This window comes from Aulonocara sp. 'chitande type north' Nkhata Bay, linkage group LG5 (genome assembly GCF_057382095.1).
Source record: "Aulonocara sp. 'chitande type north' Nkhata Bay isolate Kocher_YH1m ecotype deep benthic linkage group LG5, A_spYH_male_GT1.1, whole genome shotgun sequence".
Lineage (NCBI taxonomy): Eukaryota > Metazoa > Chordata > Actinopteri > Cichliformes > Cichlidae > Aulonocara > Aulonocara sp. 'chitande type north' Nkhata Bay.
Genome location: NC_141348.1, coordinates 18,538,740 through 18,566,264, shown reverse-complemented (window position 1 = coordinate 18,566,264; position 27,525 = coordinate 18,538,740). Strand labels below are relative to the sequence as shown.

At 39.4% G+C, this 27,525-nt stretch overlaps 3 protein-coding genes across 3 annotated transcripts in view; 1 reads left to right on the top strand and 2 right to left on the bottom strand.

Annotated features, from left to right (window-relative positions):
• Window positions 1-18,929, top strand: part of loxl2a (lysyl oxidase-like 2a) — a 25,363-nt gene extending 6,434 nt beyond the window's left edge. Inside the window, exons 4-14 of the mRNA XM_086291820.1 lie at window positions 5,748-5,956; window positions 8,299-8,515; window positions 9,682-9,865; window positions 12,292-12,443; window positions 12,534-12,701; window positions 14,035-14,200; window positions 14,469-14,709; window positions 14,875-14,990; window positions 15,146-15,282; window positions 15,711-15,822; window positions 17,771-18,929. Of these exons, the coding sequence (XP_086147946.1) occupies window positions 5,748-5,956; window positions 8,299-8,515; window positions 9,682-9,865; window positions 12,292-12,443; window positions 12,534-12,701; window positions 14,035-14,200; window positions 14,469-14,709; window positions 14,875-14,990; window positions 15,146-15,282; window positions 15,711-15,822; window positions 17,771-17,841 (1,773 nt within the window). The 3' untranslated portion in view covers window positions 17,842-18,929. The remainder of the gene's footprint in view (window positions 1-5,747; window positions 5,957-8,298; window positions 8,516-9,681; window positions 9,866-12,291; window positions 12,444-12,533; window positions 12,702-14,034; window positions 14,201-14,468; window positions 14,710-14,874; window positions 14,991-15,145; window positions 15,283-15,710; window positions 15,823-17,770) is intronic.
• On the bottom strand, window positions 16,271-24,461 carry r3hcc1 (R3H domain and coiled-coil containing 1). Its single transcript, XM_086292468.1, has 9 exons — window positions 24,409-24,461; window positions 23,515-23,688; window positions 21,396-21,533; window positions 20,735-21,311; window positions 20,412-20,587; window positions 19,404-19,474; window positions 19,217-19,312; window positions 18,995-19,126; window positions 16,271-17,245 (listed from the first exon to the last, which is right to left on the bottom strand). The coding sequence occupies exons 1-8, from the start codon at window positions 24,459-24,461 to the stop codon at window positions 19,017-19,019; spliced, it is 1,395 nt and encodes a 464-aa protein (XP_086148594.1). The 3' UTR covers window positions 16,271-17,245; window positions 18,995-19,016.
• LOC147330206 (golgin subfamily A member 7-like) lies at window positions 24,258-27,525 on the bottom strand. Its single transcript, XM_086291822.1, has 6 exons — window positions 27,418-27,525; window positions 26,846-26,968; window positions 26,609-26,761; window positions 25,835-25,936; window positions 25,211-25,272; window positions 24,258-25,030 (listed from the first exon to the last, which is right to left on the bottom strand). The coding sequence occupies exons 1-5, from the start codon at window positions 27,424-27,426 to the stop codon at window positions 25,225-25,227; spliced, it is 435 nt and encodes a 144-aa protein (XP_086147948.1). The 5' UTR covers window positions 27,427-27,525; the 3' UTR covers window positions 24,258-25,030; window positions 25,211-25,224.

Sequence of the window (27,525 nt, the reverse complement as noted above, 5' to 3'; positions counted from 1 at the left end):
AGAGCTGAAAGTAGAAGAAGAAAGGGGAAACTGAAATGTTTAATTATGGACTGTTGAACCTTACAACAGTAACAATACTCTTATTTATATAAGTTTTATATATAAGCACAACATCTTGTTTATTGTGTGTCTTGTGTATTTAGGGCCTCTGGGGTGTTGCTTTAGTTCAGTCCCCCACCCTCTAAGTGTTTCCTTGGTTTGGCTGAAGCCTTTTAAGTCACAGGAGAGAGGAATGGGAAAAAGGTGTAGCTACACCTCTGAACTATACTTGAACTGACACCAGCAAAGAGCAGCACTGTTCCTGAAATCTGTTTATTCACAGCATGAATTGACATTCTGTGTTCAGTGTGGAAATTCTAAGTAAGGGCCAATGAAGCACGGTGTTCTTTATAACTATGTGGATGCTATGAAGAATATTTCCTTCAAAATGACGAACACTCCTCTGAAATGTGAAGAGTTTCCTAGGACATTACATCTCCTTTTATAAACACTGTTTTGGTGCCGTGCCTGCTGATTTTTAAATAATTTAAGTGAGCGTGAATCACTAGCATCACTACATCACTAGCACTGCAAGCAATGTCTTGATTTATAAAATTAAATAGTGCATCTCTACAGTGCACACATTTGCCACAGACATTAATAATATTGTCTGTGTGAGGAAAAAATCCTGAGATTGCGTTACACTTTATCAAAAATGTCTGTCTCTCTATCAAGTCCTGCTTTGACTACAAATAATAGTATGTGTCCTGCTGCTGGCATGGGTTGCCCAGTTAGTATTTTTGCAGTTTCAGTCAAAAACATAAAATCCTAAAAGTAGCACTTACAAAATATCAAGTAACTTTGCTGAAAAACAGGTTGACAGTCCAAACTCAGTTAACCTCAAATATTCCCAAGCTCTGATTTGTGGAAGCCGGGACCACTTTGCTGCAGTCTGCCAGTGCAACCATTCTTAGCTGGTTATGTAATGCTCCTGAAACAATAACACAACAAACATTCCACTGTGACTGAATCATTATAATATTAATTATTTTAGCATGCAGCATATAATGCACACACACACACACAATAACTGTTTTATTGTGCATGATGGATACTTTTGCTTTTGTCTGTCTAACCCAACACAGCCAGTTTACTACTAGCATGTGTTTGTTTCACACACGGATGGAACATCCTGCAGAAGAGATCTTTCTAACAGTACAGTGGTTACAGTCAGAAGACTTTGTTTAATCTGTAGTTAGTAGTGATAATTACACAAGCTTTGCCAGGTTCAGGTTTTTATGTGGGAATGGGACAGTACAGATCGTGATGTCTCATACGAAGATAATTATAGGTTCATGACATTGGCATAACTTTGTGCTGAACATTGGGGGGGTCAAGATGTCTGTCTAAATAAATAAATCTGGGTAAATTCCCAGATGATTAAACATGCAACTATTTTGCTGGTAATAACTGAAATGAGTAAAGAAAATCAACAGCCTGTTTATGCAAGATAATTTATAATTTTATTGGAGGGGTTATATTGGTTGGGTTTAATTATTGGGGGAGTCATAACCCCCCCTAACCCCCCTGGAAATTATGCCCCTGGTTCATGGTAAGGATTCATAGGAGTCATTGCAGGATGTTCTTTACTTTGTGTTTTCCAAGAAGTTGGCACTACTGTGTACTTGGTACATAATCATGCAGACTTTCACTACCGAAAAGGAAAATCCAATGAAAATGTACGTAAGATGGATTTGGTTTTATATGTATCTCTTTCTAAGTAGTTTTCACATAAAGAAATCGCACACCACTGCTTGCAGAACATGATTATAAACAGATTCTACTCTATGGTCCAGCGGGCAGAGATTAACTTCTAACTTCCTGAAAAGAAGGAGTAGCTGTAGGAGCAGCTGTAGTTGACCAATAGACTATTCATCATGTTTACTTCAAACAAACACTTTCATCAAGAATCAAAACCCAGCCTTTCTAATCACAGAATGCGGCACTTAAAAACCTTCCGATCTTTTATACAAGTAACAAGGGTAGAGGTTGCACTTTACTCCATCAGATGAGATGGGGCTGGCTCATGAGAATTTCAGTTATTCACACAGTCTGCTGTAGGACAAAAAGAAGGAAACCCGAGCCAAAGTAGGATAAGCCTATTCGGGATGATGTATAGCAGAGGCTTTTGAGGAGATGAGTGATCAACGGGAGAAAAGGTCGATGCCTGTCAGAAGGCTGAAGTCAGTCTCTCTCTTGCAGATAGAACTGTGCAAGACATTTAACACATGTTCAGCAGCTGGAGCCTCATTTCAGTTCTGATTTTTATTATTTATTCTTGAACTTCACGTGCACATTTCGCTGACTCATGTGAGCCTCTCGTTTGAATGTAACACAATCTAAGTGTCTGTTTTGTAAAGTTTACACAAATGAGATCGTTCTGAAACAAGCTGTGAAACAGTCGTGAAAGCGTGTTTATTCTAAGATAAACTTGCCAGCTGTAGATTCGTTAAGTGAAAACACAGAGTGAATCGGCTCTTCTGATTTGACTCTGTCAAAGATAGCAAGTAAATATGTTTTCTACTGAATGTTTTTTTATTATATTAAAGCACTTTGACTGGAGTTTATTAGTATAGTTCCACAGTCAATCAAATGCTTGTGTTTCATTTCCTATATTTTATATTCAGCACAGACACCTGTAAACATGTGTGTTGGTTCTGAGATGGGGGGGGGGGTGTTCTTTTTTCCTATCGCAGTGGGAGAAGTGTACTCTAATAGGTATTCCAGATGCAGTGACCACTGAAACTCACTCTCTTTCTTTCCCCACACACACACACACTCGCTATAGTCAGTCAGACAGAAGGGGGGCCAATGAGGCAGAAAGTTAGGTGGGGCAGATGTAAAAGTCGTTTCAAAGAGCCGTACTGTTCCTTTGCTTTTTCAACTAAACTTTGGCTGATTAGCATTCATACTTGCTGTGTACCGTTGGGCGGGGCAGGCGGGGGATGAGTTGGGCACGTGTAGATGAACGTGCAGCAGGATCTGGAAAGCTGATTGAAGTGAAAGAAGTGCACAGTAGTGGAAGCATTAGTCACCGGCTAGACCACAGGCTCATGTCCACACATTTACATTCTGAGAGGGGACCCAGTCAGAAAAACAGTCTGCTCCCCAGCTGGAAATAGTTCAGTAATGGACAGAGCTCACTTCACAGACTAGCACCGAATAGATCTGAAGGAAGGATGTTCACTTTTTTCAGTTGTTACTTACAAGCCAAAAAACCCCTATAGGAATTATTATTTTTGGATTTTAAAAAAAGCTGTAGAATGAGTAAATCATTACAGGAAGTTGGGAAATGAGATGAGGTAACCTTGTAGAAATGCTCGTATTAACCTCAATGTAATCGGTAGGAGGAAAAGCTTTCACCCAGTACCTATTTGGACTGGTCTGTTTGTCACGTCACACTGATTCAGATAAAATCAAAATATAAATCCTACTGAGCACTTCAGGAATATGTTGACACTTTAGGAAATATACTTATTTCTTTTCTTCGTTGTTGTTGTTTCCTGTTTTTCTTTGACTTTCTGGAAAGAATTACATAAAATTTATATTGGGATAATGCATTTTTGTAGCTGTGTAACTCATAACAGTTTGTCTTATTCCAACACAGGTGCTGAAATTTATTTATTTATTTCTGGCTCTCTTTGAAAAAGTGCTCAAATGTGGCCAGTGTATCGAGTTGGGCCTAGGCCAAACAGGATTATGCTAAGTTAGGGGGACGCCCAGGCTGATCCCAGCTGTGCATATCTGTCCTTTTCTCTTCAGCTCACACTTTCAGAAGGCCAGTTTCCTGCCTCCGAGCCAAATGCAACAATGGTCAGATGTGTCTTAATAACATCATATCTGAGTGATTTTTCTTACTATTTATTTATTTGGCTATTTATTTATTGAACTTGGTCTTTTTTGTTTTTGTTGTGGCACGTTCTTTTATTTTCTTTGTTTATTATGAATTAAAAAAACAATCTAAAATCCTATGATTACATTTTAATTGGAGAGAGACAGCTGCGTGATCATAGTCATGTCTCCTCACCTTCCCCTGCTAGACACGGAAAACACTCTGTCATGCTATGGCCAGCAGGAATCTTCTCATGAAAGAGTGGTTTTTACCCACTCTAACCACTGCGGTCAGAGGGAGGACCAGGGTCACTGCTGAAGCAGTGTTAGTGGAGGCTCCTCCTTCCCTGCAAGACCCTGAAGCCTTGAACATTCCCTGAGGCTGACGCCATCTCAGGAAACCACCCTGTGGGCAAACATTTGATATTCTGGGAGACATGCCTGAATGTTGGGGTTTTTCAATGTTGAAGAAACTGGCTGTTATAAAATTACTGAGTTCAGCATACCACAGAGCAGCTCAGAGTTTTGGCTCTTTTTGGCACCCTCGGTGCAACTTCGCACTCAGTCAGGAACAAACGGCAGCACTTGGCTCATGGAGAGAAATGAAGGAAGGCAGAGTTATTAGGTAGCTGCTAAAGCCCTTAGGTCAAAGGGTACCATTCTTTGCTGTATCGGCACACATGATGCTAATTGTGAGCACCGGTGGCCTTCGCTCTGACCGGCATTTACAGCCCTCAGTAGATAGCTTTGGGCTATTCTGCACATTCTCCAACCTCACTTTTTGCTCGCCCTATCTTCTGTCTTTAGCCTTAACTTGCTTAAAATTGAATTTTACAAAATGTCGTGGATTGCATGGATTTTAAACTTTTTGTTTCACTGCTTCCCATTTTCTGATACTTCTGCAGTCATACTTGCTTTGTATCGCACGCAAGTATGTTCATATCTTATGAAATATGAGATGTGAGGTCTTTTAAAAATACATGTGACCTACATTCCTTCCAGATTTGGCCAAAGGGAAAAGACTTGTATGTATCCCTTTGTGCTCTGCCTGTTTCATCTTTGCTCCTGACAGAGAATAGTGACATTGATAAAATACCCAGCAGCTTGTCACGTATGAACTATTCCCTTTCAGCGCTTTTTCTGAGGAAATCCAAACACTGTTTGCCAGTTTTGACAAAACTATGAATTGAAGTGTGTGCCTCACACAAGTCATTCTGTTGACAGACAGTGATCTCAGAGCCTTGTGATGTTTTGAATAACTGCTAATACCTGATGCATTTCTCCTGTCAAGGGGGGACTTGACTCCACTTCTAGACCCATAAGCAGACAGAGTTAAAGCCATCTGTTGGTCTGAGTTTAACTTAGACCTTAACATTATGGTGCATTTGCAGAGACACTAGTTTTTCTCCTCATTGTCTGTGTGTCAGTGAAACAGAATTCACTCTTGATGGTGGGGTGGTGAAGAGGCTTATGCAAAAATATCATTACGCAAGTTGATGGGAACTTTATATAATAAATAGAAAATATAAGCTAAGCTTGCCAATATGTGCGAATCCAAGTCTGGGCAATTAGTGTTCCCAAGGGGCCACAATTAGAGCCTAATTGTTACATCTGCTCTTTCTTGTTTTGTTTTGTATTTGTTTTTTGTGGCCTATTGAGAAAAGTAATTGCCCACCCCTATCCATCTACAATAGACCACAGCCATCTGTTGCAAATTTATTAGAAATTCTGGAAAACTTGCAATATTCAATTGAATAAAAAGTCATACTGTAGTCAGAGGTCATTTTTTTCCATTGGACTAAAAGTATAATACTCTGTGTTTTTACATGTGTTATATACAGGAGACCATGAAACATTATCTCTGTTCTGTTTGTCAGGGCTTGACGGTACAGGTGGAAGAGGTGAGAATCAGGGCCACATATTCTCACAGAAAAAGGATTCCCATTACTGAGGGATTTCTGGAGGTAAAAGACGGAGGCAAGTGGAGGCAGATTTGCAATGAGGATTGGAACCAGATGAATAGCAGGGTCATCTGTGGCATGCAGGGCTTCCCTGGGGAGAAACGCTTCAATACCAGACCCTACAAGTGAGTAATGTTGCTGGGGTCAGCATTAGGGTTTAAACAATTTCAACTAGATGTAATGAAAAAACTAGACTTGAGTTAAACATTTAACATTTAGTCTGGCTAAATACAGCGCAGGTTATTGCGGCGCTACATATGAATCCTTTCAATTTCACACTGGTGTAAAACATCAAACCAGACATTCTTATAGGCTGAACAATCCATTTATAAACTATATCATATTATTTTCTGGCAGGAAACATAAAACTTTATTACTGCCTAGTTTACTTAAGAATGTTTAGCCTGATGTTATGAAACGTTACATAATAACCAGGTTTGTTTACTGTGGCCGTCACTCACGCCTTCATCCATTTTCTATCAGAGTAAACACACTCGGGCCTGTAGATTCCTGACAAGAAGCCAAACACCACCAGAAGAAGCTTTGGCATATGCAGGATGAGTGCAGTACATTATGAAACAGTGGCTCTTCTGGCTCTATCTTTTCCGCCTCAGTGGTTTTATCACAAAGCTTTTCAAGTGTCACAGGCAACATGCAGTCTGACACAAAGGAATACAGATGTTTTGTAGCTGCTGCACATGAGAAAGCAATCACAAGAGCAAATCTCTCTCCCAGTCTGTGTGCTGGCATCTAAAGCCAAAAAATCTGTGAAATCGAGACCTGAAAGACACAAGAATATATTTACAAGTACTGCCGAGCCGGTCTGCAACTGGATTTTCTCATTGATGTTTCTGGGTAAGGATATCAATGATCTGGTAAGATCAAAGCAAAGAAGGTGGCGTTCATTCAAAGAAAATCATGATCATTTAATTTGATAGTAATGCATTTCAACCAAAGGAAATATATGGAAAATGAAACCAGCGTTTAACTTTGTTTATTACTTGAGATGATAAAGCTGATGTGGTTGTAAAACATGTGATTCTGCTGTGGTTTCACATGATTCACTCTCTCAATCTAAATTTGGCATCACTTTAAAAGGCTGTGTATTGCCCTCATGTTCATACCAACTTGAATTTAAATTTAAACTTCTAAACAAGGTTTAAGGACTAAAAGGTTGTAAATAAAGCTCCTGCTGGTTTCACTACATGGTATGCTGCTTCAGGGTCCACTCTTGTTGGCTTCTTCAGTGACCCCTAGTTGATTACCTCCATTCAAGTTTGGGGTCATAGGAATGTTAAGGTATTTTCACAATACTCCCATTGTGCTTCACAGCAAAAAGGAGAAGACTGCTGAATTCCTCTCACTAAAAAATAAAAATGTCCATTCCCCAAAACAGCTGCTTATGATTTTAGTAATGTGTAAGAAAGAATGGTGAAATCTTTTATTTGTCTTTTAATATGAAAGAAGTGATGTGTGACTATATAGTTCTCCCAATCCAACTTTAAGCTTTTAAGCAGTATGACAGAACACAGCAATAGTAGTGAATATAAATATAAATATTGACTATAATTATCCCATAGTCTGGGGTCTACTAAAGGCAGGGAGTGGACCTGTAATGAAGGACTTGGCAAACAGAGGTTTGAACTGAAAAACAAAAGCAGAACAACACCGGAACGTGGAACAAACAAGCAGGCTAACTACAAACTGAACAGAAGCTAAACTAACAAACAGACAAAAGTAACACCCACAATAAGGGAGAACACGACAACGAGCAGAGGGCGATGCAGACAGCAAATACACGGGAGGGTGATTACAGGAGTGGAGACAAATGGGAACACAGCTCAACAAAAGCAAAACTAACGAGACAGGAGAAGCTGAACCAAACATCAAACACACGAGACAAGAGATTATCAAAGCAAAGCAGCAAGTAACACTCACACACAGACTCAGACTAAGACACGTGAACTTGACACTGGAACGGATATTAAGGAGATATGACGGACTGGGAAGACCAAGGATGAAACACAGAGAAAAACATGGGAACATGACTGGAAATTGGAGGTAAACAAATACTGGGGAAAAGAGGACAGGGCACAGAGATGAGACAGTGACGACTGGACATGTAGGAGAACAAACAACAAACCGTAAATTAAGAACTATAAACAACAAAGTCAGATGCACTAAAAGAATACAACAATCAAAGAGTCCAGAGCAACCTCAAAAGCTGAGTCCAAGACCCAGGACCATAACAATAATGACGTTCCTTTCCCTGGAAAGTTACAAATCTGCTACTTTTGGCATCAACTAATACCAGTGGTTGGAAAAATGTTGGCATGTGTCATTCTTCAACCAAAGAGAGGAATAAATATGAAGTGTTTTCTAAGATGGTTCGTAAATCATGCAAAATTACCCAAAATTTGACATTATATGTTGTAATAGTTTGTTTTACTTTATGATTCTTTCTCAGATTGCTGGCCAGCCGTCGAAAGAAGAACTACTGGGGCTTCTCTATCAACTGCACAGGCAACGAGGCTGACCTTTCTGATTGTAAACTGGGCCGAGAGATAGAGAAGAAAGGCAACAGCACCTGTGGAAAGGGCATGCCTGTAGTGGTCAGCTGTGTGCCTGGACGGGTCTTTGCTCCTAGCGTCAGCATCGGGTTCAGAAAAGCCTACAGGGTGGAGGTTAGTCAGATTAAACACACTATACAAAGTCTTAGTTTCAAAAGTCAACATTCATTCTTGATGTGTGTATGGTGCATATTACATTACTTGCTTTTTTAACAAGGTACAAAAATTGGCCTTGGTTGGATTGTAAAAGGAAAGACATCTTTATACTGATCTACGTTCATGACACTGTCTATTATAAACTCTACGAAGAGAAAAGATTTGTCTGTGGGACATCATGTGGCATAAAAAAGGGTAGTGTTTAGTTGGTTTTCTTAGACTAAGTAGTAGTACATGGAGTATTTCTTATATACACGTCACCACATAACTACCATACATAATTAAATAACTACACCATAACTACACCTCGTTATGGACATGAATGTCTTGGCTATTAATGTTAGCTTGTTTTGTCCAATCCAAAACGAGTTTTGATGTGTGTTTGGGCTCATTGTCCTGTTGGAGCGCCCACTTTTTTAGCCATCTAGCTGTTGTTGGAGGTAGTCTAATACATTCCCAGAGAGATGAGGCTACCACCACCATGCTTTGTAGATGGTACAGTGTTCTTAGGTTTGAAAGCCTAACCTTTAATCACATCAGCTTCATATTTTTTGAAGGTTAATCGCTTCTGGAAGACTTCTTTGCAGGACAAAAATCATAAACTTTACTTAGGTTTTGTTTATGTTGTCACATGTCTCTGTCTGTAGTTGAAATTTGTCATAATGCAAATGTTTGTATTTCTTCTAGATTAGCCACAGTTACTCACTTATCTTAAAAGAGAGACATGAAAGCTCAATTTAGAGTCTGTTTGCTTTACAAATAGAGCATACTGCTGCATGTTTACACTGCATTATAAGACGCACAAACATTTCTTGTTTGTCTACATAGTTCAGTATTCACATAGAAGTCCAGTAATGGATTACAACATTTACTGGGTATTAATAGCCAATCAACCATCGTGTTGCTTCACTGGATGCTGAGATCATTAAGAAGGTCTAGTTTTGTAAACTTTTCAGGCTCACTCTTAGTGTTTTCAAGCTAAAAAAATAAATAAATGAATTCATCCAATCATCCATTAAACTGTTCTAGTTTTCTTCCAAAATGTAATAACAATTATAATCCTTAAGGTCATTCTCTGTAAGATATCCACTAATTTTAGCTTTTTTATTGTACTGTTTCCATAGCAACCCCTAGTACGTCTAAGGGGTGGTGCCATGATAGGTGAGGGGCGAGTGGAAGTCCTGAAGAATGGAGAGTGGGGAACAGTGTGTGACGACAACTGGAACATTCGCACTGCCACCGTGGTGTGTCGAGAGCTGGGGTTCGGCAGCGCCAAAGAGGCCCTGACTGGCGCCCGAATGGGACAAGGTACTCACAGATTTGTCACTAGCATATTATTGATGCATATAGTGGTACACAACTATAGTTGTAGGTATAGAATTATTTTCTTTTTAAATTGTTTTACTCAGCAAGAGCCCAAATACAGCCTGACCAGACCTCATTCCCAGCTGTGAAAATGAAAGGTGTGGGACTCGGGACTGGAGACCTTCCACCTTAAATCTGATCAGTCTGTTTTTTTTCTCACCTCAGTCAGTCTAGACCTTAAGTCAGCACATCAAGGCATTAGGGAATGTATCGAGCAGCACATTCATGTTTATACATTGACCCAAGACCTGATTCTGTGAAATGAAATATACCACAGCCTTATGAGAATCACATGTTCACTGGAACAGTTGCCTTTTTCTCTGCCTGATTCTCATAGCAAAACAGAAACGTGCACAAAATGTTCCAGTACAGAGAACAGCTTTTATGGGTTACAGAAAAGGAATTCTTTGTTGGAGAAAATACGAGGTTATGTGAGGGATCGTTTTTTTTCTTTCGTTTTTTTATGAGCTGACCACTGGATCCAAAGATGGCACCACACACTCTTGAAATACCTTGTTGTGTTTGTTTTCAGAAGTCAACAAAGTGGACTAAACAAGCATGTTGGTAGATTTCCGGATTTGTTCTACTCTATTGAGGGAAGTGGATGAAAAGAAGAATTTCTGGATGTCATATTTACTTTTTTCAGCTGGTAGAGGATTTCGCTCTTTGTGTAGCAGTTTTGTGTTATGCATTGATGGGCTTAATAATTTCTAAATGTATCCTATTTTGTAATTTTTTAAATGCATGTTATTATAAAATAGATTTCACGGATTATAGTCATTTGTCAAACCTTAATATTGGCTGCATGATTACAATGGCACTGTGTTCCTGCTGTTCCACTAAATTATACCTCTCTATTGGCGCCCCGTCACTATTTTGCAAGCTTATATCACATTCCTGCTCAATCTCACGGGAAGAGTAGCAGCATAAAGTTAGCACTCACATGTTATTGTGGAAACTGTGCCACGTGGAGAGAGAATTTGTATTTTTTACAGGCCTTACGTGTCTCATTTTCATTTGACATAGGCGACTGCTTGTTTCCTTTGCAGTATAAGTACATATCTTTGGACAGACAAAACACTCTGGTAGGTAAGACAGCTGCTGTTTTAGTCTGTAGTAGTTGGCAGTAAAAGCTTGTGTTTCCTGCGGCTCTAGTTCCCAAAAAGTTAGGATGCCGTTTAAAGCAGAATGCAATTCGAACCATAGATTTAAACTGAAGAAGTGCAAAGAAAACATGTCAACTGTTTCACTTGAGAATTTTATTGCTTTATTAAAAAAAATTATTATTTTAAATTAGCAGCAAAATGTAAATTTAAAAAAACAGAATAGAGGCATGTTTATCGCTGTGTTGCATCACAGGTTTGAACAAGTTCAGGCCTCCTTTATCGTTTCCATCAGGTTACATGTCTAAACTGAAATTTAGCACCTGGACTCTTTCTGTAGGGACATGTAATAATACATCTTCATTGTCTTGCTAAAATATTGAAGAACTTCTCTGAAAAAGATGCGAATGTCAGCAAACATTGCTCCATAATCTATAAGTGTTGTTTAGCATTAATGGAGCCTTCACAGTAAGTGCAGTAAGGTGTCACAAGACCATTACAGATGGTGGCCTTTCCTTTTTCAGTTGTTTTTAGTTTGCCCACAGGACAGTTTTCCACTTGATCTCAGTCCATTTTAAATGAGCTTGGACTCAGACAAAGCAAATGCGATTCTGAATCTTTTTCAAGTTCTTTCCTTGCCTGGTAGAATTTAAACTTGCATTTGAAGTGCCATCTAAACACTGGATTTGCTCACATTGTCTTTCGGAAATTCCAAATTCCCACTATAAAACTGGGTCTGTTTTTAATGTTAACGGTCCAAAGAACACAGACATTTAATATTGGTTTTTGGCCTTGCCCCATACAAACAGACATCTCCCCAGAGTGCTTTTTAATGATACTAAGTCCTGCGGTCTTTCACAGACCGGGGACTTATTTTAGTCATGTTGCTAATTAACATCATTAGTCGTGATTTCCCAAGAGTTGTTTTGTTTCTTTGTCTGTTTTGTTTTACATTGCACAGCATGTCACTAAAAGGTTGGGACAGGTACAACAAAAACTAAATATTTTCCTGGAATCCATTTCAATACAAAATTATATTTTTCAAAATACGATCAAAATCCAATAATCTACTATTTTCAGTAAATTCATCCAAACGTTTTTGGAAACAGGGTTGTAAAAACCATTGTGTGACCCAAATTGATCACGTCTTTTGTCCAGTAATCTGAAACTAGCTTTTCTCCTCTGTAATGTACACAATATGAATACCTCAGCAGGGAGTTTATGACAGCAGTACTCTTTGTTAATGTGCCTAATGTGTACCTGTAGGCATTGGACCGGTCCACATGAACGAGGTGGAGTGCTCCGGTTTCGAAAAGTCTCTGACCGAGTGCTACTTCAACCCTAACTCTTTGGGCTGCAGCCATGAGGAAGATGCAGCAGTCAAATGTAATGTTCCTGCCATGGGCTTCCACAATAGAGTGAGTAAACTCTGTCTACCATATAGAACAAAAAACTGTGTGTGTGTAACAGTTCAGGAGATGCCTAAATGTATATATCCCTTCCCTCAGCTTCGGTTAAGTGGCGGCCGTAACCCATATGAGGGCCGTGTGGAGGTCCTGGGGGAGAGAAATGGCTCTTTGGTGTGGGGCACGGTGTGCAGTGACAGCTGGGGGACTATGGAGGCCATGGTAGTGTGCAGACAGCTGGGCTTGGGCTTTGCCAGCAATGCTTTTCAGGTAAGGTTTTCCTTTAAGCCCTCTTACATCCAATCGTTTTTAAAATGAGCTTATCTTTGCAGCACAGACTTTCAGCATGCTCAAAGTCAGTGAATACCATTAACTCTCACTTTAATAAGCTTGAGCTTTATTGATCCCTGAGGGCAAAAGAAAGACATCACTTCCTTACAAACATCAAATGCACACAGTGAGCACAGGAGGGCAGGGAAGCGGTGAGAAGGAGCTTGATTTATTTTGTTTGAAGTTTAGTGGACGCTCCACCAGTAAAGCCCCTGGCATTACTTCCTAGCGTTACTCTTGTCCTGCTTACGTTTCCTTCCTGATTTTTAAAGAAGACCCCAAACTCCCTTTACAATATGATGTGAGAGATGTGTTAAGACCTCTCTTAGGTTTTTTATTTTTCTGTTTAAAAGCATTTTGCATTTGTGGTTTAAAATCTTCTGGAAAGTATATGTGTGAATCATGGGGAGGTGCATTTATAGCAGCAGGGGGGCTATCTGACTAAAGTGTGCCTATCTATGCCAAGTCATCTAGTCCAGTCCAGGCATTATAATAACATGTCCCCTTTATTACCGAAAGCTGTAAGTTATCATTACGTAAGGGTTATCGTGTTAAGAGTAATAGATGACTAACTCTTTGCTATCACAGAGCAGGACCTCTGGCCCTCTAGAGCCTCTTTCCTGTCTGACTTTTAACTGCTTCTCCAGGCAAACCCCACCACCAGATGGAAAGAATGACACTGAGCTTACAGCTATACAGCTTTATGTCTGTCCTTCTCCTCAGCCCACCAGCAAATACTCCCACATCCATATCCCTCAGCTTAATTTACTTCTCATGACTCCTCCACTTCCTGGGTAGATGATGGAAAGTATGAGTTTTCCTAACAGAAGGTTTTCCCTGTGGTCTGCAAAATGTTGTAATAAGGCTGAGTCAGGCGTGAGAGGATAAGAGAGCATCTCTCCCTGTGTGGGTACTAGATACTTTGATTAGACTACATTTGGCTTGTGGGACACCTGGTATGGCAAGTCTGAAAATTAAATACAGGAGGACAAATAAGATTATGTTGTTTCCACACCACTTTGAGGAGGCTGATCTGTTTGATTGCAGCTAACAGAAAGAAGTGAGCCTAGCTGTATATGCATAGCTTAGCAGCAGTAAGTTTTGTATAGATTAAACAAACATACAGGACTGTAGTAGATATGTTGCTGGAGAGTTTTGTTATAGCCAAGCTCTGTTTTTGAACTTTTTAACAGTAACACAGGGGTATCAAGCTTTGCATCAGTCTTGATGCTGTGTAGTGTATAATGTGTTTCCTGTGCTTCTCTTATAACAGGAAACATGGTACTGGCAAGGAGACTCATCAGCTGATGCTGTGGTGATGAGCGGGGTGAGGTGTTCAGGAACTGAGCTGACTCTGGAGCAGTGCCTGCATCACGGGAAACATGTTGTCTGTCCCAAAGGAGGTGGACGCTTTGCTGCTGGGGTCTCTTGTACAATGAGTAAGAAATTGCAGAAAACCATAACATATATATTTAGAACCTTACATGGGTTAGAAGCTATGTTTCTAAAGTATTTATTGTGGAAATTGAAAAATAGTTTGAGGACATTGGTATAATACATGCTGACTGAGGGTTGTGACTGGGTCACTTAAAAAGAATGAAGCACTTGTAGTTTTGTAGCTGTTCAATATAAATGTAATAAAAGTTTCAGTGTAAGTTTCTGTGCACCCTCATGCTCTAAATCAGCACGATTCCTTGTTGCTCGCAGCGGCCCCTGACTTGGTCCTGAACGCTCAGGTTGTGGAGCAGACCACATATCTGGAGGACAGACCCATGTATGCTCTGCAGTGTGCCCATGAAGAGCGTTGTCTGTCCGGCAGTGCTGACAAAGCTGACCCTAGCTCCTACCGCCGCCTTCTTCGCTTCTCCTCCCAGATCCACAACAATGGCCAGTCAGACTTCAGACCGCGGGCATCACCTCAGTCGTGGGTCTGGCACGACTGTCACAGGTGACGCATCTGGAACAGATATGTGCAAACGGAAAACTTTTTGCTTTTTCCTGTAAAAATTCAGAGGACGCCAAACTTATCTGACAGGAAAGCTACTAGATAAAAGTGTAAATGTTACAAACATTTATATTAGTGTGAAATGATTTTTTTTTTTTTATAATCAAGGCATTACCACAGTATGGAAGTTTTCACCCACTATGACTTGATGAGTCTGAACGGCACTAAAGTGGCAGAGGGCCACAAGGCCAGCTTCTGTCTTGAAGACACCTATTGTGATGAGGGTAAATACAGACACTCCTTATATTAGCAAATTATTCATTCAAATACAATAATATTAGTAATCTATTGTATGTTTTTTAATTAATGAAAGAAATGAGCTTACTGGGCTGCATAAGCGTGACCTCATCACAAAATTTGTAACCTTTTCCTAATCCAGGAATTCAAAAGAGGTACGAGTGTGCAAATTTCGGCGCACAGGGCATCACTGTTGGCTGCTGGGATACCTACAGGCATGACATTGACTGCCAGTGGATCGACATCACAGACGTGAAGCCCGGCGACTACATCTTGCAGGTAAAACGTCTGCTGTGGCTGTCTGGTTGTAGTCCACACGGCACATCTGCTGCTGGAAAGATGTCTCATCTCCAGCCAGCAGAGTCTGCTAGATCAAACAGGCACGAACAGTTTCCACAGCTCTGCATCTGCCTGTTTCTGGCTGTAAGCCCAAGGAGCCTCTGATTGCGGTTCTAAACCAAATGAGCAGGAGTTGGTTAAAGTCAAACTTTTATATTAGAACAAATTTAGCCCAGCATAGATTGATAGTATCTAAGATGAAGGATGAACTCTTTCAGTCTCTTTTGTGCATTATCAGTCATTCTATTATCATCTTATTCTATTGCTGGTCTTTACACTTGTGTTATTTGGTTCTCATAAAAACTAATTAAAGACTTGAAATGTGTCAAGAGAAATGCTTTAACAACCATTGTTTTTCCTTCTTCCAGGTTGTAATTAACCCAAACCATGAGGTCGCGGAATCAGATTACACTAACAACATAATGAAGTGCCGCTCCCGATACGATGGGCATCGGATGTGGACATATAACTGTCATACAGGTAAAAGGGATCTTTTTACCCTCTGCATTAAAGACGAAATATTCTTCAGTAAAAAAAAATAGTGGTGCTTGGGACTGTACTTTAGAAAGGTCTACATTTAAACAAACTCAGTTTAATACTGAGGTTTTCAGCCACAAAGAGTCTGCACCTGAATAGTCTGAGCGTTAAATGCTAACTCCCCTTCTCCTAACCTTATTTGACCATTTATAAAAATAACTGTTCTACTGTATCTGTGTGATGTTTAAGTGCCCAGTTCACAGCAGCATAGTCAGCAGTTTTAACTTTGGGATCGTGCAGGACAGGTCTACATAATAAAAACTTTTCTTATGTCATATAAAATATGACATTAAACTTGTAGTTTTCCTGTTTTCACAGAATTGTGCAGAATCGTCTTTAGCACCGAAACGACTCAATAGATTTAGATTTAATTGACTCACAGGCACAGAGGATGATTTCAGAGGAAGCCTCCTTTTTATGTAGAACCTTTACTAAATACAAACTTTTACAGTTTCTCAATGACATTTTGATATTTTACAAACAGGAGATGTTTGATGAGACATCAGTGACAAAAAATGGCATTAAAACAAGCCAACATAACATTAGAGGAACAGGTAACACTGAACGTTTCAAAGCTCCTTACCAAAGCTTCCTGTAATGTGAAGAACTTTATACTTTAAGTATTTGTGTGTTAATTACAAAGGTAACAATCTATTATTATACAACTTTAAAAAAAAGCGTTTTTTAAAACAGAAACGGAAACTTAAAATCTTAGAATTAAAAAAAACAAATAGTGTTTTATCTTATTTATTAAATCTGTTTGTTAGCGGATCTGCATTACTCTTATACACAATGTACTTCTCTGACCAAATCCTGAGATACTTCAAATGAAGTTAAAAAGGAATGAATACTTCTGTAGAATTACACAACCAATTCATCACCTGCATCAGCAGGGTGAGAACAGGGGGGAAAAAAACACATTCATCCATCCATGGATCCTTCCAATTAATCTGAAACAAAAAAAAAAAAAAACCTGCCTGGAAATCAAACACCCTTGAAAGAAATTTCAGGTTCTGAGTCAGCATGCAATAAAATCAAAATAAGCCTCCCATCTGAAATCACTATGATAACTGCATTATTAGTCAGGCTAACAGTGAAAAAGAGGCACCACCGTAGTAATGTACAAAGGTCAGAGGTCAGCTTCAAATACAGCACAGCAGCTCCTGCTCAAAGATCATTCAGGATGGATGATGATGATGGCGGCATGGGCATTAAACTCTCAGGCCTCTTCTTAACTGTGCCTGCTGTGCTGATCAGTGAGGGTGAGCAGTCATCACTCAGCATGGTCACAGATTCAAACATGGCCACTTTTGAGTCTCTTCAGAGAAAGGAAAGGAAGTGAAAGGAGGGCAGACCTCTGCTGGACCTTTTTGTAGAAAACAAAAGGACAAAGTCTGTCTTTAGACAAAGGTTTTACTAATTTAGTGTAAAAAAAAAATCACAAACTGGATTTTTTTTTATAGCCGTGCTATCACTTTATCATCACATTACATCACCGTTCATGAACAAATGGTGCACTTTTATCCATTTTAAAGCAATTGTTACTGTCTTTAATTAACATTCATCTGTTTACCCGGGAGCTTTATAAAGGGTTTAATAAGGATTTAATTGGTCAGAGGGCCCGGTGGCGCCAGTGTCCGGCAGCCTCGCCTCTGTCAGTGCGCCCCAGGGTAGCTGTGGCTACAATGTAGCTTGCCATCACCAGTGTGTGAATGTGTGTGTGAATGGGTGGATGACTGGATATGTAAAGCGCTTTGGGGTCCTTAGGGACTAGTAAAGCGCTATATAAATACAGGCCATTTACCATTTACAGGCCAAGGAGATCTTTAACTAAAACATTTGGCTTTTGTTGCTAATCTCTTCACTGTCCTCTTCCTGTCTGACTTAACAGGTGGCACACTGAGTTCAGAAACGGAGGAAACATTTCCTGGATTGCTTACCAACCAGCTTTCTCACAGGTAGACCTGAGAAGGACAGGTCAACATTGGTGTGGATGGGGGGGTGCAGACTAATATTTGACAACCACTAGAGGGGGGCCTGGGCAGATGTGCTTCCTTGGAGCAGTGCTGGATTGTTGTGAGCTCTGGGCTCATCTGGTACAATAAACAATGACTCAATGGGAAAATGAAATGCTTGCTTACTAAACCATTAACTGCATTCAGATGTTCAAAAAGTGTTAGTACAGTGTAGATTTGATCTGATGTTTATTTACCAGGAGAGATGCCATGAGGATTGTAGCCAGGTAACTCGTTAAATAACCCATGCCAACGAGGGCCGCCTGCGTAAAAGTTTCCAGTGTTTGGGAGAACATTTTAAACCAAAGAAAAATCACGACATGAGAGACCACGACTCTTGGACTGAGCTCTGTTTGAACGGGTGAAAATAGTGTTGTGCTTAATCTGGTGCTACAGCCTGTACTGTTGCCTCGCAGCTGAACCGAGAGACATTTGCCTCAACAGTAAATAGTTAAAGGAATTACTGACTCAAAACTGTGAGCAGTTTTAATAATAATACATTACATGACTATGATTATCTCTGCAGAGCAATGTGCTACAATCTGTGGATACAGCATGTCTGATAAGTAACTCCTGCTCTCAGAGGGATTCATTATAACAAACTGAAAACAGGATTCATTTTAAAATTTCTATTAGAGCCTCCGTGCACTTAATGTACCAACATCTTGCAAAGAGCCTTTCACATACTTGACACATACATTTCTGAAAATATTTTTAATTTATTCACACCACACACACATTTTCATCTTCTTGTTCTGCACATCCTCTCCCTTTCTTTATCGGTGTCTGAGTTGTGTTAAATTATTACCATCAGGGAATTTGATTACATTGTGGAAGTGCTGTAACAACCACACATGTATGTGAAAATGCCTCTTCGTGGTTTTGTACATTTTGTTTTTCTAAATGTGGCAATTCAAGGATACTTGTTGGTTGCTGTCTGTTTTTATTTTGTATGCATGGATGAATGTGGGAAAGCATTATGTTTTCAATAAAATGAAATGCTTGACAAGTAACAAGTGCTTCTGTGTCATAAAAATATTTCCAACATGTGAGCTGCGGGAACCTAAAACCTAACCTGTCGCTGTTATTAGCGCGCTCACCTGTAGTGGATGTTGGCACTCCTCAATATCGCTGCACTCTGCCTCGCCCCTGAATGCCCAAGGCTCTGGTTACCATCCGCCTAGCAACAGCACAGTCTGTCCTCGGACGTTCCTTCACTGGCTGGATGAACTCTGGAAGGAGGCACATAAACAACCATATTGTTAAAAAAAAACCAAAAACGCCATATTATACATTATATATCGCTGCTATGGATCTCCCACCTGCTCGTCTGATGGCCTTGCCTTGAGCTTTTTTACTCCCATCAGCCAGTGCTCGCGCCTTTAGCAGTGGGTGGCAGATAGAGAGAGCATGGAGTGCTGTAAGAAGACACATTTCTTTTTTTATTCACATCATAAGCTTTAAACCTCAAACCCAACATCTCATTCATCGTGCAGTGAAAGCGCTCACCTGCTGACTCGCTGGAAAAAATCCCTAAAGCGTGTGTGTTGTCCACCCACTTGATCTTCATTCCACCATCACTGAGGCAGACAGAGAGCACTTTAAGCAATTTTGTGGCCACATCAGTCGGTTGAGGGTGAGATATTTTCTGGATTTACATCAGATGGTTTCAACGAAAACTGAGATAGCTAAAGTAATATATACCTGTGTAATTGTACCATATTATGGTTCAGTTTTTAGTGACATTTTTAGAATATATACATTCATGTACGTTTCATATTAAAGGTGACAGTTGAAAGCATTGACAGATTTGTTGTGTACAATGAATTATATATGGTTATATATGGTTTCACAGCAGAACACTCTAGACAAAGGGTGTCAAACATAAGGTCTGGGGGCCAGGATCAGCCAATCTGGCCTAGCAATCTTGGACAGCTTTGGAAAATGGGAAGAAGGATGTAAATTTTAGACATTTAACTGTGTTTTCACATGTTTTATAGCTTTTCCCACTGATAAAGACCTCATGCATGACCATTCATACTACACCAAAGTAAATAACTAATAGACAAACCATTGAATAACAGAAATTTCCAGTTTTTTTCACTATCAACTGTGGAAATTTATGGGTTTTGTAGCAGGTTCAAAGGGTTTTTGTTTTGTTTTTTTTAAAAAGAGGACATTCTGTAACAAAAATGATCATTTTCATTTCATTTCATTTGAATTAAAAGGCCGTCTGCACACCTAACAGAACTTTTTCTGTAACATTCATACGTATTTATTTCTTACACTTTTTGCCCAAAGCAGCATTTCTTTATCATGCAGAAAAACTGAGATGTGTTGTTGAAATTATATTTCTTTCTTTTTTTTAATATTAAAATATCTGAGGGATTAAATGTGTCATTAAACTCCTTTACACTATCACAAAGAGAACTTTCACTCGTACGTGGGCCACATTGTAAAATAAAATATGACTGGAAACAAAGGGACAGAGCAGTGAACAGGTGTGTCATCTCTCACCTGTACTCTGAGAAAGCATCAAGAAGGTCGTCGGTCTTGAACATAACCGGGAAGTCATAGATCTCAATCACGTGGCGAAAGTCGTCTGAGTCGATGGAAACATTCTCATACATAGAGTAGTCATTGTGGATGTGCTCAATGGCAACAGAGACTCCTTCTTTTAGATGTGCCTTGATCTAAAATAAGAAACACATATATGTAATGTTACCATTATATTTAAGTTTCTGAAATGCACAGATTAATCCAAAAGGCAGCAAGTACAGCAACACTAAAAGACTGTATGCATACATCCACACCATGAAATTAAGTCTGTGAGAACTGACCTCTGCAGTTACACCATCTTTGTCTGTGCTTGCGTCTTCTGTCTGGAGACTGCGTGACACACTTGCAGTCTCGTCCTTCTCCTTCTCATCCTCCTCCACAGTCAGTTCAGCAAACTGGGACTGAGTCTGTTCCAAGACTGAAGCTTCATCTTCATCCAGCCTGAGCACCAACTTTTCTTCTTCATGAGGACACATTGCTGAACTGTCTGCAGACAGTTTAGGGACTCTGTCTGCTACACTGGGGAATGATTCCTGTTTAGATAGTGAGTGCTTTGTGTTTTCTATAGATTCAGGACAAGTACAAGAGTCAGACAAACTGTTGACAGAGCTTCTATCAACACAAGCTGAACTCAATGACTCAGAGCCAGCTGTGGAGCCTTGTGAGTTTCGTAACGACAGCCTCTCTCGAGCGGCTCGTGGCATGTAGAGGGGCTTGTCGGGCCTCTTAGGTGCTCGGCTTCGTGGTGGGATTGAAGGTTTAGGCTTGATATTGCGTTCCCTCTCTTCCCTAATACTTAGGGGCTCTTCACACAAGCTGCTGTTGCTCTCCAAGTCGCTGTCTTCCTCTACCTCACTCCTACAGAAACATTTTTTCTTAAAGTTAATAAACGTCTTTTTCAAAAATGCATAAGACATACAGACCAAAGTTTGGCCAACAAACCTGAGCTCACAAGGGCAGACCACCACCCTACGGCACCAGCTCTCCCCTACTGAGAAGGTGGTGAGCTCTGGCAGGTCTTCTATGATTTTGTGAATCAGGTATCGCAGTCTGCTGGGTAAGGGAGGAAACAGCAGCACACTGGACAGGGACACACAAGGCAGCAGACATTATTTGATCAAGTAAACACAGCAGCATTTTTATTCACATAGTTCTTGGAGCGATTAGGCTTAAAGATCACAGTACACATTAAAGATGTGTTATAAACAAACACACAAAACATAAATTTCAAACACAATCACAGAAAACTCCAAAGTAAACTGTTAACATAAAAATCTGAAAGAACTTTGCAATTCAATATTTGGTTAAACAGTTTTTATTAGACCCATTAACAGGCTCATTATAGTTTGGGGACTTAGAATAATGCTTTCATGATGACTAGACATTTTTCTCATAGCTGCAGTGCCTTTTTTTAAATATTGCCTCTATGAACCAAAGTTCAACCCCATAATAATGGCTAAAACTGATTTTATGCTGAGCTCCCATACTATTCTGGCATTTCAGGAGCACTAAAATTGAGTTTTGGAAATTCTATGGACTCAGATTGTTTGGAAACACCAGGATTGGGGGGCTAGCATGGCGACAGGACAGGAAAAATGCCCACTGCATGTTCTCTCTGTGTTTGTATAGGTGTATTTAAGCTTTCACCCAGAGCCTAACGGTATACATGCTATGTTAATGAATGGTTCTAAATTGGCCTTAAGTTTGAATAGTTGTCTGTCTCTATGCACGACCAATGTATTAGACTGGCAATACATCAACAGTGCACCTCGCCCAGTGGAAGGTGGATAAAGCTCCAGTTCACCCCATGACCCTAAATTGAAACACTACTTGACAGTTTGGACATGCAGACGCTGACATCTTTTGGAAAGAATCAGTTCTCCAGAAAATAGTGTCACCATTCCAGGAAGATCCCTCGGATTTCTGTGCACAGACACTAAGAGGATCTCAAGTTTTTCTAATGACTTTGGGTTTCCCCGATGAACAACGGTACTGAATACAGATTCCCATATGTAACTTTATTCCTTGACTTTTATTGATATAATTAATTATTGTTTTATAACTACAATTATATTTCTGTATAAGCATCAATATCTGATTGTAAAGCAGAGCACCTATTAGTACTTGACCTTATTTCAAATAACCAAATAGACTAAGCTACGTTTTAATTTTGTTTTTATATTTATCATTTATTCTCAGATTGGCAGACAACACTGAGGCTGCAGCTGAAAAAATAAAAACTGAATTTTAAGCTTGAATTATTAAACTACTTGATTTTAATGCATCAGATTCTTCCATGTTTTAATGACAGAGTTCTGTTCTGAGGTCTGTTAACTTAGATTCAGCATTTTTGCTCACTTATTTTCTTGGCCTCAAATAGGCCAAACTTATTAATACAGTAACTTTTTCCCAGTCTCACTGACCAAAGCGCTACATGTTTAATAGTTTAATCTTGATTTGGAAAATCAGCCCTTTTGTGGCCAGTACAGTTATCAGTAAATGTGCACACACAGGGTAAACTCTGCGTTAACTCAGCAGGCTGCTAACCATCTTCGTGTGATCACATCCTGACTGCCAGTGCTAGGGTAAGTGATTCTGAACTCACTTTGTGTTTGTGTCTAGGCTCAAGTGCATGAGTGAAAATGGTTACAGTAGCTCAGTAAAGAAAGAGAATTTAAAAATGTATTAAAAAATTGAGGTTCAAGCAAATCGAGACAACTGGCTTCCGTGGTAGAAAATCTGAATATGATACCCAGTATTCTACATTGTTTGTTTTTTTTAATTTCTGATCTGATATTTTGATTTCCCGTGCCTGTGTTTATTATCTCCTTAATGAAACAAAAGGCACAGTGATAATCAGGCATGACTGTCTGTTTCTATCCTATTCGTTTTCTTTAGAATGTAGGAAACCGGAGTTTCAACACATGTGCCATTTGTTTACACAGTGTTAACCTGTGTATGTTTACTAAACACGTTCACTAATAAATCACTATAACCGAGAAGGAAGTGATCACTTCATGTGATGAAACTGCTCGGGTTGCTCCATCTTTCTTAACTTTACCTGTTGTGGCTGTTTTTCTGTTGGTATGTTTCCAGCTCATCCAGGACATGATGCAAGAAGTTGTTTTCTTGTTTTGGGAGATACACTCCATCGAAACAGGGGAACGCCAGGGTGGACGGAGAAAGAAAGTCGGGTCCTGCTGACAACAGGGTGAAGTGAACTTCCTCGCTCGTCCTAATTAAAAATCAAAATGAAAAGTGACAGTGATCACCACTGCTAGCCAGCAACATAACTTGAACAAGGCAATATTAAGCGTTTGCTAATGCCAAACAAACACGTAAAACTAGCTGCATCTTCGGTGTTTACATGTGCAATTAAAAGTTAAACCAAAGCTAGCTTTCTTTGCTTAACATTAATTCATGAGTGGTGCTAATGTTAACCGCCTTTCTAGCTATGGTTAATAACTGTGAATATTAAATCGAATACTCTTACAGCTGAGGCTGAAGCGTACAGTATTGATTTGTTGTAGTTTCAGCACGATGGAGAGCTCGAACAAGGGAAAGCGCCTACAAATAAAAGTCGCAGGGTAGCTAGTATCCTTTGGCTTCCGGAAACAAACGTTGACTTGGGTCAGACCAACGCAGTGGGACTTCCGCTCTGACTACTTCAAAATAAAAGTTTTCATATTTATCGTGAGTGAAATGTGTCAAACACAAAATATCACATCTCATTCTCTTTTAAAAGAAAAAAACTAAATGTGTAATAAATGCGTACTCTGAAATTAATCAACAGCAGCCCAACAGTTTTCAGGAAATTATTATTTATTTAGATAAACCATAATAATTGTAAGAAAAGTAGACCAGTTGTCCGAACACCATATACAGCAATCACGGACTGTTTGGTGATTGTGAACAAGGGGATGTTGTTTGCAACATTGCAGGAAGTTTGACAAACATGTAGGGCTGATGAGCACGATTCAGGAAGATTTTAGTGAAGGAGAAGGACATGTTACTATTGAAGTGATCTTATTAAAAAGGTAAACATGCTCCATCTTGGAAGTCACCCAACTTCAGCTCACAAATCCCAATATGCAAGTGTGAAAAAGACATGATCTGCTCCAGCACAAGAAAAAAGGTGACATTCATACACGGATAGAACATCTGCATCATCAATGCCAACAACCGTAATGTGGCTAAACACATTGTGTGGAGAACTACCCCAAACCATACCAACAACTCCATCCCAACCTGTTTCTACAGCAGTAATGTTTTTTGAGGGTTTTTTTTTTTTACTTTGTCTTTTATAAAACACACAAGTCAAATCACACAAAACTACCATAATCAAAAATGGCATTTAACACAATGGCACAATTCATAGAGACTGGTCTTTATCAACTAAGGTCATGATGAGTATAAAAAGACATGAAGACATTTATAAACATATAAGGTTAGGCAGAAAGTAGAGCACTTATAAATAACAGGGGGGAAAAAAAGAGGATCAGATCAAAATTCTATACAACATTTAGGTGAAGCGGGACTCTGATTATGTGCTGTCAGAAAGATAAGGAGTCTTCAACCTACAGAGTAGAGCAATAGAGAGAGAGGGAGAGAGAGAACCCTGTTACAACTGAAAGTAAATCACATTTCTAGTGTTGTCTTGGCTTATTTTATATTATGCAGTTGAATTATAAAGATTTCCTTAACAATAGAAATGAACAACACAGTGGAGCGAAGTCAAATCTTTATCAAAGCTGCACCTGAATGGATTCTTTTATCTTCCAGAGCCAATACTTCTGTCTTCAAAGATGGTAATTTCAACCTTGAAGAGAACAAGTTAAGGCCAATACAAAGTGCTATGTGATCAACAAAAATAATCTGTGTTTAGGAGGGGGGAAAAAAATGCATAAAATATACTCCGATTTCTTTTTGCAATGTTTCTGAAACAACTGCCACAAATATCAGTACTTTTATTAAAATCTACAGGTTGTAGACACTGATTTTACTTTTACTTATATTTATTTTTCCAACATTTCTCAATTCATTCAATATACAACACAATTTAACCAGATTCACTGCCACATGACTCCAGCTTACAATTCTCACGTGATTCTTAAAAAAGGGTAGAGTAACTGAAGATAATCCACCTTTGTCTATAGAACAAAAGCATACTTAACTACTGTAGAGATATAAAATGAAATCAATAAAGTCAATAAACATTTATATTTGACTTAATGTGTAACTGAGGTGCTCACAAAGTGACAGAAATACGCTGTTTGAGTATATAGGTATAAATAGACCAAGGGTTGGTGGTTTGTGGGGCATGATGACTGTTGTTATAACAGAACTTAGCTCTAGTAAGCATGCAGCTGAATTAAGGATACAACTCGGAGGCCTCTCTCTATGGGGTCAGTCAGCAGCAAGCCTCTGGGAGCATAGATCTTCTCATTCTGGTCCTTAATGTATCTGGCAATCTTCTTTAACACCTGAGCACAGAAAGAGGGCGATGTAAGAGTCATTCCATCTTTTTTTTTTCTTTTTTTTTTAACAGTCACTCTGTAAGTGTGCACGTTGCCCTAGAGAAGTCATTTAATTCAGGTTAAGTTTAAAATACACTAAGAGGCAGTTATCAGGGTTAGGTTTGGGTTAGAGGCATTTAAGGTCAGGGTCTTTAATCGGACTACCCAGTGCGTGTAGACACAACAACCAGTCGCGTGAGACAAGCTATTAATGCCCTCTTATTTGTGTTGCTAAATTTATTTTCATGCACAAGAAAAATTACATCTGTACTTGTGAAGTTGTTAAACCTCTTAGTACATTTTAAACACAACCTATATTATAAAACTACTCCAAGACAGTTGGCCTTTGGAGGGGGGAGGGGGGAATGAAAACTTGGGTTCATTATTTTAATAGATAATATTCTGAGATATTCATGCCTCAAAAATTGAAATGTGGACAGAACGTTTTTCAAATAGTTCTATTTGATATATGAAGGTAAAATCTCACAGAAATCACTATATACATGTATATACATTGTCATGCCTTGAAACATACAATTTTGAGCCAAATATGCTATGGTTCAGCAGAAGTTCCACAATGATTTGAGGTACAGTGACCCATAACATAAGACTCTGATGTGAACCCTTTTTTTGTTTTACCTTTTCATAATGTGTTTCCATGCAGAGGAAGATGGTGTAGGCCGTTAGGCAAGCCAGACAGCCCTCCAGGTAGGACTTCCCCCCGAGTTTTTCTGCTTCTGCATACAGGTTGTTTAGCGTCTGAATGGTCTCCTCAAACTGCTGCTTATCGATCTGAAACCACAGGAGCAGTTTTAAAAACATAAACTTAAAGCAGTGAGGAAACAACCATGGCATGGAGGTTAACTCTGTACATACCCTTGACTCAAGCTCTGAGGGGAACTTGGTCTGGAACTTGCATATGGTGCCTGAGCTGTAGTCTCTTTGGATGAACACCTTGGAGGACACAGCTGGTTGCTGGAGGTCCTGTAAGCTGTGGGTCTACACAAAGAATTTACTCTTATGCATATTAATTTAATGAGCAGAATGGTTGGAAAAGCAAGCATCTGTTGTAAGCTAACAACACCTAAACTCTGTTTATCCGAACAGTACTAATATCCAACGTTAACCAGACACACACTACATTACATAACCTAAAAGCAAACAGTCATCGTAACAGCTGGCTTTTTTATGACCCTATGATGAAAATAACTATTTATAATGTTGGAAATTGTCAAAAACTACACTTCAAACCAACACCCGCTTCGGTTATGGGCTAATGTTAGCTTAAAAAATATTAGCTTGCGCTGACGACCAATACCGTCGCTAGAAAATATGGCAATCTAAGCTTTAATCATTACCCAAAGCAACAAACCTCACCAAACGTGTAAATCCGATTAAAGATTAATCTAACGCAGTATTTTCAGATCAAATAAGTCAAAAACACTTACCTCAGCCATAGCAGAGGTTCGCCCCACTAGCTGAATGCGCGTCTATTTCTTTCCAGCCACGCCAAAGCAATGCAACTTCCGGCCCAAAGCTTTCAAAATAAAATGAGA

What these genes read in the sequence shown, in the direction of transcription:
- LOC147330206 (XM_086291822.1), bottom strand. An exon ending in TGGAAACACATTATGAAAAG is followed by an intron (nt 25,937 to 26,608) that starts GTAAAACAAAAA and finishes TTCTGTGCTCAG; the next exon opens with GTGTTAAAGAAGATTGCCAG. An exon ending in TAGAGAGAGGCCTCCGAGTT is followed by an intron (nt 25,273 to 25,834) that starts GTATCCTTAATT and finishes GTTCTCTTCAAG; the next exon opens with GTTGAAATTACCATCTTTGA.
- r3hcc1 (XM_086292468.1), bottom strand. Translation starts at nt 24,461, where the DNA reads ATGTCCTTCTCCTTCACTAAAATCTTCCTGAATCGTGCTCATCAGCCC. An exon ending in AAGATGGTGTAACTGCAGAG is followed by an intron (nt 20,588 to 20,734) that starts GTCAGTTCTCAC and finishes TTCTTATTTTAG; the next exon opens with ATCAAGGCACATCTAAAAGA. An exon ending in GATGCTTTCTCAGAGTACAG is followed by an intron (nt 19,475 to 20,411) that starts GTGAGAGATGAC and finishes TGTCTGCCTCAG; the next exon opens with TGATGGTGGAATGAAGATCA.